The sequence below is a fragment of the Ciona intestinalis genome, chromosome 3 (assembly GCF_000224145.3).
Source record: "Ciona intestinalis chromosome 3, KH, whole genome shotgun sequence".
Lineage (NCBI taxonomy): Eukaryota > Metazoa > Chordata > Ascidiacea > Phlebobranchia > Cionidae > Ciona > Ciona intestinalis.
Window position 1 is genome coordinate 816237 of NC_020168.2, and position 12994 is coordinate 829230.

Below are 12994 nucleotides of genomic sequence, written 5' to 3' on the forward strand. Positions count from 1 at the left end.
ACACGGACTAACTAAGCAAAACCAAACTAATACACCAATATTAANTAAAGAATCANACGCAACATGTAAAATGGCAGGTTTTATACAAGCACGAGGTTAAAACTATGCAATCAAGGTAAAACAGACAGTGATGCCTTTGAACTTCTTTAACACTACAGCTCAATAGATGGAATCAATAGTTGAAAATTCTTGGTCAACACTATACTGCCGGTGGTCGAGCGCTGAACGTTTCGACGCCTGTTCATAATCAGTGTTTCCGAATCTTCTGCAAACTGTATGGTATTGTTACAGATTAATAGTTGTTTAGTTTTGGTCGGTCTGTCACGGCCGAATGAATTTGTATGTGAAGCGAACACATGTTTTTTTAATGTAAACAATTGAAAATGTTAACACTGAAGGCAAGGATAATAAATCACAACAAAAGTAAAATAACATGAAATAAATGGAAACTATCACCGGATATAATTCAAATAGTGTCGAAAATTTGCTATCAACAAAATACGTCGGTAATGCTGGTTGATGTTTGAACAACGTGCAATCCTTCTTTCTTGTATGGGTCTCGCTGATAAGTCCATACCGGTAGATTCATTACTTTGCTTCCTTTACGAATTGGCGTCTTCACCAACTTTTTGCCAGCACTTAGTAGCTCGTACATTATTCCCATGCATTTCTTCATGCTGGAAACGTTCCCGTTCATCGACATTTCTATAAGTACATGAATATTAACAGTTTCCACACACTTTATTAATATTAAATAAATGTATATAGTGGGGTGGGGGAAGATGGGACACATTTAGCACAAAATATATAAATATTCTGGTCGTGTTTTAAACATTAAACAACGGTCTATGAAAGTCGCGAGAACAAGGTTTTATAATTCCCCGAATGTTTTTTGTTTACTACCAAAATGTAGGAAAAAATAGAATTAAAATGTGTCCCATCTTCCCCCATCCTACTATATAATATTTTATCCTTGCGTGCATGCGAAACAACGTCAGTCGTTACAACACTAGTGATCTGTTTCATACATCTTGTGCCCGCATTTTTTTGTAATGTATGGCTGACTTAGACAACCCATAAGGCCACAGGATTGAAGATTTACGATATAGTTAATATAACAAGTTCCCACCTAAACACTGCAGCAACCCAGTATAAGTTGATGTGAACTTATATATGAGATGTTTGGTCACAGCGCTCACTGACTTTAGGTAATGACCGTCAAGATCAACTATTTCTCCAGGAAGAACATTATTTGCTTCAGTGAAAGCGATCGACTCCCCTTGGAAGCAAAAGCTCACGAGATTCGAGTTGTTTCCACAAACCTCTACCGGTTGCTGCAAACACCTCCCTTCAGGCCACTGTGGTTGCTGAACCGATACCGGCACCAACTTTCGGCCGTGTGTGATTTCTTGGAATTTCACGTAATGAGATTTTTCGTTGTATGCGTTTATACCGGAATTGGAGTCAACGGAATTTTCGTTCTCGGCTATTTCAGTTATGAAAGGTGCGCATGGTGTGCCACCCTCTCCTTCATATACAACTTCCATGAGCGCTTCGATCGCAGATTTTAAACCGTGGACGGGAAATAAAGTTGCACTGCTCAGACCCTTGGTCACATACCACTGCTCTGGTCCGAACTGTCTTGTGGGGTCACCGGTAAACACAGTGTTGTTGGGTGAATCCATTTTAACGCAGGCTTCCGCTTGTATTAAACGCAACATGGCGTGAGCGTAGAATCCTCCAATGGTGTAAACGTCCGCGATCTCAGGATTTTCCAGAAGTTCGGTCGCCGTTTGAAATAAGTAACGCCAATCGTTGCTGTCTTCTGTTTGAGCTTCATCCGCCTATATAGCATAACATTTGTTTTATCTTTTCGAATACAGTAAAAAAGATCAGAACTATTAAAACAAGAAAATTAGCAACAAAACTACAGTTGTTAAAAACGCGCTACGGGGAATGGCACTTAAGTAAAAGTGTCTATCAAAAGCGTGACTGCTATAAACCTACAACACAGTGTGAATTAACTCAATGAATTGTATTTAATTAAAATAATTACCGATACCGTGTCCAAGATGGAACGTAGAGAATCCGCCCTTCGTAGCCACACTGGACCAGAGCTGGCGTTTAGCCTTGAGAGTGTATCTGTATCGAATACAAGTTTTGCTGAATGACTACCAAGAATATACACCGGCTGATATATAGACGCCAAACCAGGGGTGGCGAGTTTACCATGGCCACCCCTGGTAATAACTGTATACTGCATTTATTAGTTTAAGTTATAGTTAATGATTTTGTACAACACTGTGTGTTTAACTACCACAACCACTCCGCTGAATTTATATAAGTTGGCGCCCATATGGTTGTTAATACAACGTACATGTATCGATTTTACTGACTGAAACAAACATTACATGCAGTCACCTGCGTAAAGGGTTTTTCCCTCAGTTTCAAAACTTTTCCAACGACCGCCGGCATCTCCAGGTAGTCGAGCCCACATGAGGGCGACATTGTGCAATATTGTCATAACATTCGGGGAAGCTGGTTTCTCAATTTCCATGAAAACATCTTTCACGATGGCGCGGGAAAAGGGGGCAATCGTTAATGTGATATCGGGGCGAATCTAAAAAGCAAATGGTAAACTATTGCTGTGTGTGTGAGATTAAAGGCAAATCATATATGGTAGGTTGGGGTAAGATGGTACATGCATGTTACACACTCTTTTACCGTCCCATTTAGTAGCAAACAAGAGTATTCACCAAATTATTTAACGGCTCTGAAAGAGCGTTGTTACTTGTTAAAACACGATTAAGAATTATGGGATATCATGTATTTAGGTTATCTGCCTTACCCTACAGTACTATATACAACCTCCTCGCGCGATAGTGTGACGTATTTACCTGGTAAAATCCCATTGAAGGTAGGGTGGTTGGGTAATCTGGCAACCAGAACGTATCTGTTGTGTTTGGTTTACCGCCAATTGAGTTAAGCACGTTTGCATTAAGAACCATATGGAGCATTTCCTCTGTAGATACGCTGTATGGAAGTTTGTTTATATATTCTGCATTTCTGGTAAACTATATAGACACAATAACACGCGTACCTTTTCAGTATATTGTAAACTTCTTTAAACTTTTCACGCTTGAGAGATAACATGGCAGTCATATAGGGGGGTATGGTGTACAGTTCGACCCATATTCCCATCTGGATTATGTTGCGGATTTCCTCCATTGTTTTGATGACTTTATTCGGCGTACCACACACAGCGTTGCGAGCCTCTATCATTTCACTGCAAAAATGTAGGGTGGATTAAAGGAATGAAATGAATGTAACTTATTGATCCTTGCGTGGTGGGCAACTGCAGTGTGTAAGCTGAGTGGGTAATTGTTTTTTGTGGAATATTTTTTATCAATGTACGACCCACAATTTTACCCATAATGAAACATTGTTTTGAGTTCATATAGAAACTACTGCTGCCTTTTAGTTTTATGGAAGCAGTTACATACTCTCTCTTTGAACTTGTGGCATCCTCAGGTGTTCCATTCATCTCACATTCGAGCCACCTTCTTACGATTTCCGTCTTATCAGGTGAAAGGTCACGAGTGGTCGGCATGAAGTTGGGATGATTCCAGTCGTATTCAAACATCGACATATTGATCATACGTAGCTTAGATCTGTAAACATTTACATTAATTTTACATATAGTACTATGGTGTAAGTTGTATACCGTTAACATATAAAATACCATATTTTTTTATAAATAACAACGCTAATTTAGGTTCGTGAGGATACAGTTATAGATCTGTAAAGTAAGCACAAACATAAAGATTGTAGAGCGTGGTGGTTCATATATATTTATATAACATTAGACATACCTTACATCGCCGACAGATCTTAGGTTTATAACATCATGTGTATGCATAACTGGGTAGAGATTGTAATAAAGTTGAAATATTGGCCGTATGTCCTTAGTCCAGCTTGGACAACGCTTTCTCATCACAGAAGCAGGTAACGACCTAAAGTAATATGGAACTAATAAGTATTAAGCGGCCACTATACAATGCTGTTAATATATCTGTAATTCACACAGGGTTTTGGGCAAGATACCTTACGGTGGTATCTGGGTACCCCAGTGAACAAAATTACATATAACTCGTTAACAGGTAGGCGGTTTATGAAACAGATCACCCGTATTATAACGACTGAATGTCGTTGCCCTATCACACTAAAATTAAATAAGTTCAATACATTGTTTGCCACCAACCCGAAAACTTTAAGCATGAAGCCAAACGTGAAACGAGTTGAAGTAAGATGACATTGTTTCCTTGCTGTAGCTTCCGTAACTGAAGACGAAGTGGCTGAACTGAAAGCTGCTCCATCCCCAATGCGAATCACTTTACCTTCAGGAGTCTTGTAAGATACGATCATACCAAGATGATAAACCTATAGTATAAACACGATTGTCAATGATAATATAAATACGTTTTTAAAAATAAGCGTGTTTAACGAGTGTGGTTTTGTAGGCTATCATACGATTTTTTGTTTTAACGATTCATTAATCTTATAGCTACTATTAATCGAAGAGGGAAATAAAAGATATAATGTAAATAACTCCTTAACCCTGCAAAATAATAAAGCAAAGATGAGAAAGGAATTCTCAACTAACCGACAGCGGTTGTTATGACAACACGGAAGTAGGTTCAATTATAGCAGAAGAACTAACCTGGCCGTCCATTCCGCAACCACGTGGGTTGCCTGGGTTACTGACTGCTTTTATTGTAAGATTTGCATTTCCATTTACATCGGTAAGTATTGAACCGCTGGATAACTGGAGGGCTGAACGTGGTCGGCCAACGTAAGGCGAACAAGGTGTCGACTGAAACAAACGTAGCGTGTAAAGTAAAAGTGTAGTACTGTGAGATAAGATGGACACCGTTAGCACGTAATATTCCATATTTCCTAATCGTGATTTAGCAATTAACAACGCTCTTTTAGAGTCCTAAGGATGTGCGGTTATGCGATTATAGGCAAACATTCTTTCTTTATTACCAAATGGGGCGATAAAGTAAAACGAAAAATGAATGCCTATGCTCCATGTTCGACTTACTTTTGTACCAGAGCAAGTATCTTGTCCCGCTGTTTGCTTCATAACCATCAAACTCATATCAGCGCCTTCCAAGGGACGGCCAAACGATGACGCAACCGTTTCAATATTCCATGTCTCACCACGACTTAAACGTTTTGTAAAACCTCCAGTTGGCTGAAAGAATGAATGAAAGTATCTTATATTTGTCCTAGCGTGGCGGGACATCGACAGTGGTTATGCAATGGGTGTTTTGTTTCATACACCTTGTGCCAGTATACGAGTTACCACATATGTAACTTTGTGTGGGAATCTTTTAGACAATGTTTTTTTTTTTCTTTGGGCGATATTTTTCATTATGCTTGGCTGATAATTTAAAGTTGGACAACCGATAAGTGAACACTGGTTTGGAGCAATTGCCAGTATGTGTATATTGCCCCAAAACACACACGCCTAGAATAGGTTAAATGTGCAAGATTAAAACTTAAAATAAGTAAGTTCTAGTTCCTAATGTTTACTTTAAAATTGATTCCAGCTTCATCCTCAAGAGCTAAAATCTGGCAATTCGGTTTAGCTTTATGTGTTGTTGACGTGCAGTATTTTGGAAGTAAGTCACACAGTTTGTAACTATGCCGGTGTGTTTGTGGGTGTAAAGTAGTTCGATCTATCAACCCGATCCTCGTGGTTGCCAAAGCGTGAGAGAGGCCGTTCTTATGAATGTTGAGTTCAACTAGTCCGCCCAGAATGGTGTACCTTGATATATATCATGTTATAATGTTTGATTTGAATTAATGTAGTAGGGTGGGGAAGATTGGACCCCTTTGGCACATAACAATTATCAACAGTTTGCTGTGGGAATCGTCCAAAGGATACGGTTTTATGATTCTTTAGATTTTCTTTGTTTGCTACCAAATGAGACGCGAAAATAGAACGTAAAAGTGTACCATCTTGACATATAAGTTCAGATATACTTTTAAAAAGAACATTTTTATTTCGTTAAATTTTTCATATCCCTTACCATGTACTTCCATTTTGAATATAACTCAGAGTCCCACGGTCTGTCAAACGAACAGTTTTAATGCCATCGCATTCATTTGTATATCTTTTGCAATCGACGACTTTACAAATTTCAGGATTTGGCAAGACGATTACGTCAACGTATTTTAGTTGGTTCTTGAGCTTAAAATTTCCCTTTTTGTCCGACTTGACGAAGCTAGACAGATCTAAAACAATTCTCTTTCGAAACAAGAACGAGTTACTTATGAATCGTGTGTGATTATCTTAACTACTGTTTTAACAAACCTGTAATTTTTCATTCACAAACAGAGGAATCTCGTAAGCAAAATGTTGTTTTCCTTTCATAGGACGAAGAACCCGGCCACCGTATACTTTGCGCGGATCGTTCTGTGACGTCATACCTATCGTACCTACAAGTCTCCCGCCTTTGCTATGAACGTTGCTGCATGCAGAACGAAATATTTAGGCATTTAGAACGGTGGGGTAAGATGGCCCATGTTGTCATCCTATTTTCTAGTCACATTTTGTAGTAAAGTGGGATTATTTTTAGAATTTTATAACCGCTTCCACACAACTCTAAAAGAGCGTTGTTAAAAATCACGATTACAAAATGTAGGTTTGCTAACAGTATCCTATATCTTATATGCCACTAGTAAATCGCAGTATAAGTACTTACAACAAATCCATTGCGAAAGAAATAGAAAGGCTTGTAGCGTTGCGAAACATATGCTGGTAGTAAATATCCAACCATTCTACGTTTATCAGCTTGCTCTTAATACTGGCCATGTTTGCCAAATCACCTCCGTGTCTATAAAAGAATGGAATTGAATGTAACTTGTTTTTTATTCTGGCGCGGCAACTACAGTTATTATAACACGGATATTCTGTTTCATACACCTTGCGCCGGCTTACGATTTATCAAGTATGTTAAAGTTTTTATATATACCCAACAATCCGTTGTACGATCTGCCGACTTGGTCCGTTTTCCATTAGCGCCACAAAGACACCGTCAACTTGGATCTTATACCCTATAACTTCTGGTGAGTTCATCCAGTCGTTGTCAAGGTCGACCATTCGTCCAGCGTTTGTACCTGAATATTGTAAGCCATACATTACCAAAGAATCACCCCCCCCCCCAAAAAAAAAAAATTATCAAAAAGTTAAATAGGTGGTAACTCATAAGCAGACACGAGATGTATGAAAAAACACTCGTGTTATAACGACTGTCGTTGCCCGCCACGCGAAGCTGGTGAATGTTGCTGATTATGTATTTCGTAGCACTTGATCGGTATTCATACCTGTTATTTTCCTTGTAACTAAAAGGTCAAGGTTTGTACATGATTTTCCAGAAGCTCTACACACTGACGTTACTGCAGTTTCATAAAAATCAAAATGACCGTTTCCCATTGGGTTGTGCGAAGATCTTGAGAAACGATACTTGGGATTTCCATGTTTCTGCGTGAAGTACAATATCTGCATAATAATGCGCTACCAACTATACAGTGTTGGTTGTATGTTCTGTTAGTACACACTCCAACCAAATTCTCCTTATGGGTTGTTTAAATTGCCAGCCATACGTTACAAAAAGAGAGAAAAATATACCAAAAATCAATCACCTACAAAGTTGTATATAGATAGTAACTCGTAAGCGGGCACGAGGTGTATAAAAAAACAGAACAACCGCGTTATAACTACTGTTGCTGCGCCGTCACGCAAGGATAACATAAAATACATTTATTTATATATAGGTGTTATAGTATAGGATGGGGTAAGATGGGTGAATGGAACATATTTTCACTCTTTTTGTTCCTATTTGGTAGTTAACAGTCAATATTTACACAACTAAATAACCGCATTCTCAGGACCATAAAATAGCGTTGTTTATTGCTCGATACAAGACTAGTATCCCATCTTACCCCACGGGAATATACATTTTAACTTTCGATTCGAAATAGAAATTATTACCGAATAAGTCGGAGATGCTGATTCCCCTCTGCCGGTGCTGAAAGTGGGACTAAAGTACTTGGTATTAAAGTAACACCGGTTGTTATTATTAGTCGGGCTGTCGACCACATATTTTCCTTTGAAGTGAAAACGCGGTACGTCGAGGTATGCTGGAGAAAGAAAAGAAATTAAATAAAGCTTTATTTTTACATTTACAACGCCAAAGCTACAACGTTTGATTAATTATGAAACTATGTATAGTACTGTGGGGGAAGATGGGACACGTTTAGCACATAATATCTAAATGTCCTGATCGTGCTTTAAACAATTAACAACGGTCTATAGGAAGTCGTGAGGATCCTTTCATATTTCTTTGAATGAACTTTGTTTATTACCAAATGAAACGAGAAAATAGATTGAAACAGTGTCTCATCTTCTCCCACCCTATAGTCCACGTTAACATTCTTTCAAAACAAAATTTGTAAAGGCATCATAGTACATATTTTACATACACGGGCAAATTAGTTTGTTGCAGGGTCGTTGCTGGACTTTCGGTCCGTCACACATTGAGTCCGAATAAAACTGACATGCCCTGGTCCTGGTTTGATGGCCAATGTCACAGGACACACTACATGCCCCCCACGGGCTCCAATGTCCCCAGTAATCCCTCGTTAACGAGGTCGCCTTGGCACCTGCAACAAAAAATGTCTCCGTATTTGCAGCGCGTAAAAAATGTACCGAAATTCACGCGGTTTACCTTGCCACAGGAGAGTAGTGAGAACAAAGCCAACTGTCAGTCGTAACATCGATTGCGAAAATAAATTACTTTTTTGCTGTAAACAGTAAATATAAACAAACCTCAAAATTCCTTCATTTATAACAAAATGAAACAGCGTTAAAATGTTTAAATCAGAATGCGAAATGAATAATTTATTAGCAGAACATTAATTACCAATGACGCGTACACTGCAGGAACCTCTTTATATTGTTAAAAATACTAATCGCCTCTCTAACCTCATCTGGTTTATTAATTAATTTCTAAATATTAAAGATTCTAAATATTAAAACAACGAAATATCCTAAATGCGTATCTTTACTTTGTTTCGTTTGCCATCAAGCAATCTGTATACATGCATAATAGAAATCGTTGCTATATCTTGCAGCCAATCATTGAAGTTCTAACTATTATTTCACTGCGCTAAAATAAGCAGTAGCTCTGTTATAAATTAACACGTAAATATGTCTTATTTATCCACCCCAACAAAATCTACATTTGTTAATACTTATATTTATGCGCATAAACCTGTATAAGCAATGAACCTATACATAAAACATTTATACGAACGCGAGTCTACCTTTCCGCGCGCATAACTCATACAATATAATACTTCTGGCTAGCAATTGCCATATGCTGATTATTTCCTCTATGCGCAGTTGTGCTGAGAGACGAAACAAAGACATTTTACACCGAAATTGACGTATCTTATAAAAACAAACAAAGAACTCCGTAAAGGATGAGATTTCAGGCTAATGTATACCGATAAGCAATAAGGCGGATGCAGCAGAAATGATATCGGTAAAAACGTGATGTGTATACGTTGGTTGTTAGTAGATAAATCTTGCGTATATTTCGTAACAGTTTGATTACGGAAGTAATTTGGTGGTGGTTCGATCGCGATTCATACCTTGGTACTGCTGATGGTACCTATAATGTATGTAGGGTATTAATATTATGAGACTTATTAGTTAGAGTGTGTGGCCGATTAAGTAGGGAAAGAAAATAAATCGATTCTTTTCCAATAAATATATCCGATTTGGTCTTTCCAGGATTCAAGGAGATTAATTACTCTGAGAATTTGTAAAATTGGGCAAGTAAGTGATCCATAAAAGTTATGACACGACCTATAGCATGGACAGAGATTACTATTCCACTATATTGATATCTCGTAGTGGACCGTGGTTAGAAAATATTAAGTACCATGATGTGTTTCGGATCCGCGTAAGCTCCGTATCATCCTTGTAGGCAATTCTGGGTGACGGGAAATATAGACCATGCAGTTAAAACAAGTGGACGCTTTGGCGAATAACGCACATCCGGTTGACACGTACTTGGATACTTCCTGAGCATTTAAATAAATAAGTTAAAAGCTCAAGTGTTTATCCTTTTGTTACAACATTATCTCGTCTACGTTACGAAACGATTTGTTAGCATTAATGCACATACTTTTATTTTTCATTAGGTTTCATCGTCCTTGGACAAAACATTTACGGCATATCTTAAACATGTCTCGTTGTGGCATATATCACAAAATAAACAATTGCCAGAAGGTCACTTTCAGACTTATATATATTTAACGTATATACATGTAATATGTGATACAGTAGGATGGGGTAAAATGGGACAACATTTAATTCTATTTTCTCGTCATCCTAATTGCAAGTAAACAAAGAACATTTAGGATTCCATAGACCGTTGGTAACTCATTAAAACACGAACAGGATATTTGGATATTGTGTGCTAAAGTGTTTCGTCTTTCCCCATCCTATAATATATACAGTAGGGTGGGAGAAGATGGGATGCCTTTTAACTGTATTTTCACGTCCCATTTATCAGTAAACAAAGAACATTTAAATAATTATAAAACTATATCCCCACGACTCCCTTAGACTGTTGTTAATTGTTTAAAACACGGTCAGGTTACTTGGATATTATGTGCTAAAGGTGTCCCATCTTCGCCCATCCCAATATTAAGTTTATTTTTTGCATCAAATGTGGAAGATGTATACCTGTCCACTTAGACTGTATAGAGCAACTACTGCGTACGGAGTCCACGCAATGCCAAAACAGAATATGGTTGCGCATAAGTTTTTTGCTAATGCTGTTTCCCTTTTCTTGAAACAATTGATTTGTTGAACATCTTCTGTTAGTTCCAACAGGGCGGACACACTTTCACGGTTAATTCGTAATATTCCGTAAAACGAATGCATTGCCAGCATCATTGGGACTTAAAACAAAACCGAAAAATAGCTGTTTCGATACTAATACAATATATAGTGTATGGAGTGGGGTAAGATGGGACCTATTTTCATTTACTTTATCGTCCCATTTGTAAGTAAAATAAGAATAATTTTAGAATTATATTAACATAGCCTCGCGACTTTAAATAAAATGCGTTAAATGTTAAAACACGATCAGGAAACATAGGTTTTTGTGCTAACGAAGTTCTGACCCACATTACCATACTTACCCACGAATCCAAATAGATTGATGAACAACACGTAACATATGTTGTTAAAATCAGTCTCAATGTAGTTGAATGTACAGCTAATCATTGTACCGTCAACCATGATTCTACCAAAGCCAAATATTGGTGGCATCGATAGTATGCATCTGGGGAATAAATTAGCTGTTCAAGTGAATGTATAACTTGCTTATCCTCTCGAGGTAGGGTGTAAAGACAGTCGTGTTCTGTTTTATACACTCCGTGCCCGTTAATACGAGTTACCACCTATGTAACGTTATGCGTGATTACTATTTCTGATTGTTTTGTAATGTATAGCTACAATTAAACCACCCAACCCCATTTAGAATGGTGTTTTTTTTCTAGTCATTTAAAATAAAAACGTTAAAAATTACGTTGTATGTGCCATTTGGCGTGACTTAATCAGGGTTTATCAGACAAGGTGAAAAAAGACGAATTTACATTATGCCTGGTAACAGAAGTACACCAAAGCTATTTAAATACCGTTAGTAGTAACGTAGCATATACCGCACAAAACTCACGCGAATATCCAAACCAGTAAGATTCGAAACATGACGAAACGAACTTTCGGTTGAATGAGATTTGATCGGGAAATGTTGCTGTATTTTTCACGAGCTGTTTCAGCCAACATTAGAATTTGAGAAAAGGCGAAAACCGCTCCACCAATTGAAGAAACGTAACAAGCTTGAAACATAAATACAGTTTATATTCTAATACTGAGTGGTTTACATGATGCTTATCAAGATTTAATAAAAACACTGGTGTCCGCAGTTGTTACAGATTGCCACGAAATCTATCCGACAGATACGTATAAAATAAAATCAATTCTAAATGTATCTGTGGTGCTTCTATCTAAATATTAGTATAGGAAATCTCTGGTGCATTTTTATGCTGTATATAACCTGCTGTATGTATTCGTAAAGTCTTGTGTATAACATATTAGCAGCAAGTATATTAGCAGCATCATACAACCGTACTCCCATACATGACTCCTATTTTACCCAATAGTATACTATGTAGTAAGTAGGGTGGGGGGAGATGGGATGACTTTTCCTTTTATTTTCCCGTCTCAAAATAACTAAGTAAAAGAAAAAACATTCAAAGAATTATAAAACCATATTCTCACGACTCCCATAGACCGTTATTATTTGTTTAAAACACGATCAGGCTATTTGGATATTGTGTGCTTAATGTGTCCCGTCTTCCCCGACCCATCTATATCACTTATTTGTTTACTGTACCATCTTTCCCGCTGCTCCAACCTCTGTCAATACAAGCCTTTAGCATCAGCGGGAAGTTAGTCGCACACATTCCCAGATCTGACACCGTTAGAGAAATAAGATGAAGGTGAAAAATCCGCATCTTATGTTTGTAATATTTTCTGCGCAAAAATGAATATAATCAGCACCGTTTATAAAGCAGGCACCTGTATTGCAGTAGACAAAAGTACGTGAGGTATATAAGGTGGTTTATGTTTTCATTTTTATTTATTGTCACATTTGGTAATAAACTAAGAATATTTACAGAAATAAATAACTTTAGCACAGTGACTCTAAAAGAGCGTTGTTAATTGTTAAAACTAGTAATCTGAAATGGAAGAGATAATGTGCTAATGGTATCTATCTCATCCCACGGTACTATATATTATACTTAGCGAAAATAAATAGAATTCCCAGGTTCCCGATGAAAC

At 37.6% G+C, this 12994-nt stretch overlaps 2 protein-coding genes across 3 annotated transcripts; both read right to left on the reverse strand.

Moving 5' to 3' along the window:
- Nucleotides 1-346: 346 nt before the first annotated feature.
- LOC100184772 lies at nt 347-8904 on the reverse strand. Of its 2 annotated transcripts, none has more exons than XM_026833707.1 (20): nt 8799-8904; nt 8554-8733; nt 8063-8211; nt 7396-7552; nt 7044-7188; nt 6774-6905; nt 6383-6539; nt 6099-6316; nt 5599-5833; nt 5105-5257; nt 4721-4873; nt 4262-4440; nt 3873-4013; nt 3504-3671; nt 3101-3286; nt 2898-3033; nt 2422-2620; nt 2063-2142; nt 1130-1844; nt 347-705 (listed from the first exon to the last, which is right to left on the reverse strand). In XM_026833707.1, the coding sequence occupies exons 1-20, from the start codon at nt 8845-8847 to the stop codon at nt 491-493; spliced, it is 3747 nt and encodes a 1248-aa protein (XP_026689508.1). In that variant the 5' UTR covers nt 8848-8904; the 3' UTR covers nt 347-490. The 2 variants fall into 2 exon arrangements, with proteins under 2 accessions (XP_026689508.1, XP_018673403.2); XM_018817858.2 differs by having other exon boundaries at nt 2057-2142.
- A 57-nt stretch (nt 8905-8961) lies between these two features.
- On the reverse strand, nt 8962-12834 carry LOC113474102 (opsin Rh1-like). The gene is made up of 6 exons (XM_026833708.1): nt 12546-12834; nt 11826-11988; nt 11290-11432; nt 10829-11046; nt 10020-10161; nt 8962-9746 (listed from the first exon to the last, which is right to left on the reverse strand). The coding sequence occupies exons 1-6, from the start codon at nt 12664-12666 to the stop codon at nt 9721-9723; spliced, it is 813 nt and encodes a 270-aa protein (XP_026689509.1). The 5' UTR covers nt 12667-12834; the 3' UTR covers nt 8962-9720.
- Nucleotides 12835-12994: the final 160 nt, after the last annotated feature.

Coding starts and splice junctions, on each gene's coding strand:
- LOC100184772 (XM_018817858.2), bottom strand. CDS start 8,847: ATGTTACGACTGACAGTTGGCTTTGTTCTCACTACTCTCCTGTGGCAA. Junction 6,540..6,773: donor TCTTTCGCAATGGATTTGTT/GTAAGTACTTAT, acceptor TTCTGCATGCAG/CAACGTTCATAGCAAAGGCG. Junction 4,874..5,104: donor ATACTTGCTCTGGTACAAAA/GTAAGTCGAACA, acceptor CGTTTGTTTCAG/TCGACACCTTGTTCGCCTTA.
- LOC113474102 (XM_026833708.1), bottom strand. CDS start 12,666: ATGCGGATTTTTCACCTTCATCTTATTTCTCTAACGGTGTCAGATCTG. Junction 11,047..11,289: donor CAATCTATTTGGATTCGTGG/GTAAGTATGGTA, acceptor TTTTGTTTTAAG/TCCCAATGATGCTGGCAATG. Junction 9,747..10,019: donor CGGATCCGAAACACATCATG/GTACTTAATATT, acceptor CATACATTATAG/GTACCATCAGCAGTACCAAG.